At 44.7% G+C, this 8,126-nt stretch overlaps 1 protein-coding gene across 2 annotated transcripts; it reads right to left on the bottom strand.

The window, feature by feature from the left end:
- Positions 1-4,601: 4,601 nt before the first annotated feature.
- On the bottom strand, positions 4,602-7,806 carry LOC104281869 (apovitellenin-1). Of its 2 annotated transcripts, none has more exons than XM_009879924.1 (4): positions 7,792-7,804; positions 6,244-6,342; positions 5,690-5,849; positions 4,602-5,028 (listed from the first exon to the last, which is right to left on the bottom strand). In XM_009879924.1, the coding sequence occupies exons 2-4, from the start codon at positions 6,302-6,304 to the stop codon at positions 4,929-4,931; spliced, it is 321 nt and encodes a 106-aa protein (XP_009878226.1). In that variant the 5' UTR covers positions 6,305-6,342; positions 7,792-7,804; the 3' UTR covers positions 4,602-4,928. The 2 variants fall into 2 exon arrangements, with proteins under 2 accessions (XP_009878226.1, XP_009878225.1); XM_009879923.1 differs by having other exon boundaries at positions 4,766-5,028; positions 6,244-6,345; positions 7,792-7,806.
- Between the last annotated feature and the right edge of the window lie 320 nt (positions 7,807-8,126).

An 8,126-nucleotide genomic window follows, 5' to 3' on the forward strand; every position in this document is an offset into this window, starting at 1 on the left:
CGGGCCGGTGTGTGTTAGCCGGTCGCCCCCGTCCCTCAGAGCTGCTCGAGACCGGCAGCCCCCTCCCACGGCGCCGGAGCGGAACACCTGGAGCCACCCGTTTGCTCTGGGTCCAGTTTTCATAAAGCTTTTTAATTTGTTTATTTTTTATTTTATTTTTTTGCCAAAAGGCTATGGAAAGCGCAGAACCATCTGAAGAAAGGCTGTGTCACCTCCGCACCTCAGCAGCCGTCCACCATCTTTGCCCGCTCCCTCACGGCGGTGGCTGCACCCCTCCGTCCTTGCCCACGCAGCTGTGCGCTGCCATCGCCAGAGGACAAAATATAGAACACCTTTAGGTGGAAAGTGTGTGTGTGTGGAGAAGGAGATTGCCACATGGCTCTTCGAAGTGTCCCACCATCCATAAATTTCAAGTATTTTACATGACTTCTTCCAGCCTTCGTCATCGCTCCTTGGAAGGAGAGAACACCTCATGTTCAGGTTTCTGTTGCTGGAGGACTTGGGCTGTTTGTTGCCATCGACAAGAGAGCCACTGTTTCTGATGGCGGTGCAGAGCCCGAGGCATTCGTTCGTTACCATTAATTTGTGATTTTTCCAAGTGTTAAAGAGGTATGGGGAACTAGGAAGTGTAAAAGCCGAACAGTTCTGTGCCATCAACACTCTAAGCCACTGAAAATAGTGTAAAGTATTCACCATAATAAATAATTTGCGAGAAAGGGTGTTTTTGCAGAAATTGGGAACGCGTGAGGTGTTATTCATCTGTCTCGGAAACAACAGAAAACTGACATTTTTTAAGATTTCATTTCAATGGGCTCAGTTGAACCAGTTACACCACAAGCTTTCCCAAAGCTGCTAAGTGAATGATGATTACTCACAAAGAAAGTTTCTGTGACATGAATCTCGCTGAAATGCACACTTGAGTTATGAAGCCTCTCCAAGAATCTTGAAGCACTCAGTGAACTTTCACAGACATCACTTGGGAAGTGATTTCCATCCCTATTTTACAAAGAAATTGCAGAATAAGCTAATTCCTACTGAAAAGTGGGAGTAGATGTGAAATATTTTGACTTTGAGAGTAAAACATACAGCCCACTCGTTACCTGTTAATTTGCCCCAGGATCCCTCTTGGGATAAAATGTTTGGGTTTTTTTCTGCTTTTTTTTTTTTTTCTACCTTTTTTTTCGTACCTGATCCCAGCCTGAATGTTGTCTCAGCTGCTAGTTTCTGCCTTTAAGGAACTCACCACAGGCTGATGCCAGTAACGCCAGGCTCAGAAGTAGCAGTGGGAGGTTGTCTACTTTGCTCTTCATAGGTTGCCCTACATTGTAGATTGTACAGCAGATTAACCATCTGGAAGGTTTTCTCTTTATTGCTTTTAAAGCATACAAATGCATAGATAACTACATGATCAGGAGATTCAGTACAAACAAATACAGAGGTCTATGGGCTGATTCAGTTTTGCCTGTATACTAAAATCAGTTAGATATCAAGCAGCTAATCAGCATGTGGCTGGCTTGGATCTTCTGGAGGTTGCATTGCAGAAGAACTAAAAGGTTATCATTAAGTACATTTAATAAAATATCAAAACTATGTTAAGTTTTAGCATGGAATTCATACCAGATACTGCTGCGCTCCAGCTGTGCAGTGATGGAATACAGAAATGCCGCTGGGTTTCACTGATGAAGTCACACAACAGGCTCGAAACGCAACATGACCCCCTACGCTTTTCCTGCCCTTTTTGGCAGTGCATACAAATAGATAGAAAAGGCTGAACCAATGATTTCCAGGACACCGAACTCTTAAGGGCACATTTAATTTCTTTCATATGACTCATGACTTTCACTCTTTCAGAAATAAATACTTTTGAGGTGTCAAAAGAACAAGTTCTATCCTGAGAAAACTCAGAATGCTGAGTTCTTCCCTGGGGCAAGAGGGAATTTAAGCTCCAGAGCTTTTACTTACCACGGTTAGATTTGGGGAGAAAGAAAGACTGAGCAGACACATGCAAAAGAAGCAGATAGGAAATCATCTCTGTAGCAAAAAGAGATGAAGTTTCTGGCTTTTTCATGTGGTAAACGTTCTTATCAGTCCAAACTGTGCTTTTCTAAACCTTCTTCTAAATACTAGTGCATTTACATAATACATATGCATGTGCGCATTCATGCGTGACCAGGGAAGCACAGACAGTTTCAGCAAAACAGGCAGCAATAAAGAAATCTGCAAGACCTCTGCAGAAGTGGTGAAACAACCAGAGATGGAAGAACTTGCTGCTCTGCACGGGGACACTGATTTTATTCCAATTGTGCATGGTACCAAGCAGCTGCTGAGACACAGAAAATGCAAAATGAGATTTTTTTATTCCAGGTAAACGGTTATGTGCAAGTTTATATTGATAGCTGATCTGACTGGTAATTACAAAACCAAAACAAAACAACAAAATAACCAACCCCAAAATGTCGGGGACTTGTTTCTCCTGTGTTATCGATAACCTACCAAATTGCTCCAACAGGACAACAGCTACAACATGTTCAGGTTTGCGCTGACGCAAATTCTTCTCAGTAGCAAAGATCTTGGGAGATGAAATTCAGACTGGGGCAATAGGAAGCTTTGGAGAATCAAGTACTGCTGGCAGTAAGTCTTTCTGATCATTGAGAAAGAAAGTGGACACACACATTTTCAGTATCCAGCGCTTCAGGTTGGAGAAAGAGCCATACTGTTAGCTTAGGGCATTCTTCCTCCACCCCCAACGCTGCCTAAGCAATAGGAGCATTGAAGCTCAACAACAGCAAAGCCTGCTTTCCTGAGATGGTCAAATACTGTTGTAAAGCGTAGAGAACCAGCTAAAATAAAGGCCTGGAACTGTGTACGTGGGGTCAGGGCAGCTCTCCTACCAATGATAGTGGAGGTTGGCACAGAGATACGACACGAAATATAGCCTTCATCTGTTAATTAGCCTTTTGTCAGCTATTTGAGTTAATTTGCATAGTTAAACCCAGAGGGAGGAAAGGGGTAGCCTTGAGGAAATATTCAGCTTTTAGAGCAATTGCTGCTGATTCTTTTTCTTCCATCAATCTCTATTACTTCTGCCTTCTCCCTGTCATCCCCCATCTCTCCCTTTGCTCTCTCGCATACTTCCATGGGAAGGGCCAAACACTGACATTTCACCATTCCTCCTTGGGCTTCTCCGCTTCTCCTGCTTCCCCTACTCAACTGTTGATTACCTGATAATCTAGAAATAGTGTCAGGGAGCAGCAAGATCTGGGCTGCTCCAAGAGGGAGGACAAGCCAGGAGCCAGCAGAAACCACAGCACAGGTAGTGACACTCCTACCGCAGTCCCACTGTACCCAAGCAGAGGTGAGGTAGTAACTGTGACAGGGTCCTTCAGCTGTACCAGGGAACCCTCTCAGGACAGCAGGAGGCAGAGCTGGAGGCAAGGCTACAACATGGGTCCAAGGTCCATCCAGGAAGCACAAACAAGGATAGAATGAGGCTACCTACAATGTAGGTCCAGCATCCATGCAAGAAAAACCACCAGTAAGCCAAGACAGCAGGGAGCAGCCACAGGTGTGGGTGCCCAGAGCCTGAGCTTAGATGTGGCTTCTGGGTCCATAGGCAGGATGCGTGGATGAGGGTCCCAGGCAAGTGCCATTACTAGTGCTCTCAAGCCCTGACAGATAGCTAAGGGTAATGCTGAAGCAGAACAAAGTTTTAGGTTTAAGACCCCAATGAGGGGAAAGTAAATGGAAATGCACCTTAAAAGACAGTAACGTTGCTTTGCAGTTATTACAGAAATCTCCTTCTGCCAGTTGTAGCAATGGTCTCCCTTGTAAGCAGTAGCTTTGCCCATGTGCACGACTCCTACACCTCAGGCTATGAGGGTTCTGTTTTAGCCTCTGCTGCAGTCTCCCTTTGTGATTTCAGACAAATTGCCTAGTTGTTTCTGCTTGCTTAATGATAAATTAGATGGATTTCTTTATGCAGTGTGGGCATCTGAGATGAGGCCGTTACACAGGGCTGACAAGGACCTGCCAGGTCTTCATAGACAGTCCTGGGGATAGGTACCCCTCTCATAAACTGATCACCCTCCATCGTGAAGACAGTGAGAAATTTTCCCCTTGTTTCTCCTTTGGAAAGGCTATTCAGTCGCCTCAGTGGTTGGCTGATGAACCGTACTTTCCAAGTCATGCTCAGATTGATGGACAGTTCAGTTTACTGGCACTTGTTTTCCCAAATGATCTGAAATTTTCAGACACTTCATACAGGTGCACCTGTTTGCTTCTTACCTAACCAAGGAGCACAATCAGTAGGATGCAACATTTCATGGTCTTTCCTGATGTGAGGTTACAGTTGCCATGTTGTGGCTACCCCAAAAGATGATCAGGTAGTCATGTCATCCATTTGTTTACTTGCCCTCGCCCCCCCTGCCCCGTCCCCCCCCGCCGACAAGAAGAACCTGAGCTTAGTTAAATGTGCCTGAACAGTCAGGGGTTGTTTGCATTGTCTGCAAGAATTTCTTGTGAATCACAGCTACATTTTCAACAGCATGGGATGCAAAGGTGGATGTGGTTTTGTAACAGTCAATACAAACAGGAAACCTGAGGAAGTGTTAACAACGAACATTTTTTTATTCGAGGGTCAATGACCAAGCCATTCAGGAGGAATTAATTTTCAGGATTTGGCTACAGAAGAGCTCTACAATCTCATTGCCTTCCCCATGCCCAGCAGCATTTGTTTTTTTTTGGGGGGAGACTTCAGCAGATGCCTTCCATCCTTTGGTCTTTGAAGCTGGGTTCCCTCTAGAGGCATGAAGAGGAGCATCGATTCTGTCTTATTGACTTATCTCGGTCAGTAGTAGGGGCAGGGGGAAAGAGGACACTGCAGGGTGCTACCAACTCCCATCAGGAAACGCTGACTTGTATTCGTCTGGCTAGTAGCCTAGAACTCTTGTGTACCACAGGTTCTTTATTTTCTCCATCAGCTGTTCCGCCAGTATACTGAGTTTAGTTGTTTCTCTGATGAGGAAGTTCCTGCAGGAGATGACAGCGTACGTGGTGAGATACACAAATACATGAGGGTAATCTCTGCTGTAGTTATCACACTGCCTGTCACTGAAAGCATAGAGCTCCTCAGCAGTCCCAGAGGGGCTTACCTCAGAAGACAGGAATCACCAGTACGTGTTTGCCATGAGTTACATGAAACCGTATCTCTTGGGTCATCATGCTTTTCCTTTTGGGAGGAAACACTTTCCCCTTTGAGGAGTATGTACTTACAGCTAGAGCCAATTTTGTGATTTGCATTTAGTGACAGCAGTGTTTCCTGGCACCTTCAGTACTCAGCCCCTCACAGACAGCACCACAGCACCTTTCCAGGGCGGCTGATCCCCCACCAGCCAGTGGCCCCTCCCTCACTACTCATTTATAAAGAGCAGTGCCTTCTAACCCCATGAGCATTGCCGTGTTCAATGTGCATCCCTGGGAAGAGTTTGCACTTTCACGTGAAACGATAGCATCCCATCCCACCTTTCTAGCACCCCACTTCCATTGTAGTCACATCAGGCTTTGGTTGCCGATTCATTTCCCATTGGGTCTCCTGGTATAGGTACTTGATTAATCTGTTCTTTCTCCTACTCCTCCCTTTCCCTCTCCACCCATGGCTATTGCAGTGCTAGTGCAGAAGATCTTTCCATACCTGGTCACAACAACTACTGGAGTCTGGGCAGCATCCACCAAGAACTGGCCAACTTTAGGGGACATCTTGTTCACAGTTTCATAGATGTAAGCTGCAATTGCGTCGGGGATTACCAACCAGTCACGACGGTCTCTCTCAAAGATGGACTTTGAGTGCACTTCTGAGAAAGAGGAGGCAAAAAACTTGAGGCTTCTTCAGTCACTTGTGTCACTGATATAATCCCCCAGGCACAGTGGGAAGCGACTTGAGGTTCTGAGATTCAAAGTCTCCCCCAGAATTCACTCTAGTAGCATCCAGCAGCACCTCATCACTCATTTTTGGGCAGCTAGGCCATGGGCTTTACATGGCAGAGTATTTGCATCAGGTATGGACAATTTTCATGCCAGGCCCCTACTGACTTGTTTCATACTGCTGAGCACTATATATTCATGGTCTTGAACTGTGTTATTGGGCTTCAATCCTACTTTATGGATGGGTTGGACTTCTCTACGGCAAGTGAGAACCTGTAGAGCTGAGCCTTGTCTCAGGCAGGCAGAAAAGCTTTTCAGACTTACCAGGGAGAGTGGTGCTAAGGAGCAGAATCAGAGCTATCACCAATGCCCTGGATTGCACCATGGTTTGCAGTACCAGTTCCACTCTCTACAGCAAGAGACCTGCTGGAATCAGCATACAATGTTTTGTTTGTTTTCAGAGAAATAAAACATGTCATTTAAACACCAGATTTTTGCAACAAACCTAACCAATAAATGAAGAAGAGAACAGGAAAGTTCATGGTGCATTTCCTCTGAAGAAGTGAGGAAAAGATAGTATAAAAATGGAAGTGTCCCTTTATTTGTATATTTACAAATATCCACAATGAATGATAGCTTTCAGAGCTCCAAGAAATACGTGACAGTCAAAGCTACTTCTTTGATACAAGAGCTAAAATACCTTGTTTCAGCACATAAGCAAACCACTAAAATTGTCAGAAGTCAGAATAGGCTTCCTCCATACATAAGTACAACTGAAAAATTCGTAACATGGGATTTTTTTGTTTCCTTTTTTTTGGTAAATTGCTCTGAAGAACATTGTGAGTGCATCACAGACAATGATCATCTTAGTGAGCTGGTGATCTGAGTATTTTGTCTTGCTCCAGTTGAGGAAAAATCCAACTACCCAACTAGGTTCTCTTGTCTTTTCCACACTGGGATTAATGAAGCAGATAGTAGCCCAGGCAGAACAAGTTCTCGAAAGTGAGTAAGTGCAAACTTTAGCCTCATCCAACCCCATTTATTTTGTCTATTAAAAAAGTCAGAATTGGAGGAACTCTTGAAAATTTGGTACATTGAAAAGATGACATTACATCTAAACAAGCTTTTCAAATACGCTGCACTTACAAAGGTGTTTAGAAGTTAAAACTGATTTATGCCCTGAATTAGAGGGCTACATCACTCAGAGCAACATGAGGAAAACATCAGTGTTAGGAATTGCAATGGCAAAAAGGCTGCAAGGCTATTACATGTGTCTGCTTTGCTAAATCCTGTGCCAGGTAGCTACAAGTCAATGCTCCTTCTTATCCCACAGTAAGGAAATATCCATCCATTTGTATTTCCTTCTGTGCACAGATTACCTCCAAAAGCTACTACTCCATCTTCACTAGACATTTGCTGACCAGCAGCAGTTGCTCCGTTACCACCCTTCCTTGATTTTTAATCCTAGAGCCAGTTTCTTCCTCTGTAGATAAAAGGTATAAATTTGCTTCCCAAAAGCATAAAGAAAGGATCTTACCCACTTTAGAGCCTGTTGTCCCTGTGGTGAAGGCAGCTGGGAAAAGGTTACGTATCTTCCAGCACTGAAAGTCTGCAATCCCTACTGTGGGCTTGACCCTCTTGGGTGTCTTACGAAGCATCCATCATTCAGCTTCAGTCCGGGTCACCTCAAGCACTCCCACCCTCCTCCATTTCAGCAATATTCCTGGCTATTGGACGTGAGAAGGACTCACACTTTTTGGCTTGCCATAAGAAATGGGGCAAAATAGAAGACCACCTCCGCTCACTTCTCTATGTCCTAGATACACCAGTCACAAAGTCCATACCACCCAGAAGAGAGAGTTCAGCTCTTACCTGTCCTGCTTTCTCTCTCTTTCTCAGGCCGAAGCTGAGGTAGATGCTCATCTGAGACACCGGCATTTATGTGGAGCTAATATAGCGATAGCAAAGGGTCAAAGGTCCTGCTTTGTTTCTCCATTTGCTCTTTTGCAAGCAGATCCAGCTCAGTGGGATAGGCAAGAAGCTGTTGAGGACTCTGGACCTGTTATTGAGATTTGGTAATGGAGGGTCAGTCTGACCTGAGCTTAAGAGACGTGGAAGGCAGTTTCTGGGTCACTAAGTCCCCTACAGGCAACCATGTCATAGAGACCCCTTTCATAAGTTGACCAAATTCCACATTAACAGTAGCT

This window comes from Charadrius vociferus, unplaced genomic scaffold, assembly GCF_000708025.1.
Source record: "Charadrius vociferus isolate BGI_N301 unplaced genomic scaffold, ASM70802v2 scaffold162, whole genome shotgun sequence".
Classification (NCBI taxonomy): domain Eukaryota; kingdom Metazoa; phylum Chordata; class Aves; order Charadriiformes; family Charadriidae; genus Charadrius; species Charadrius vociferus.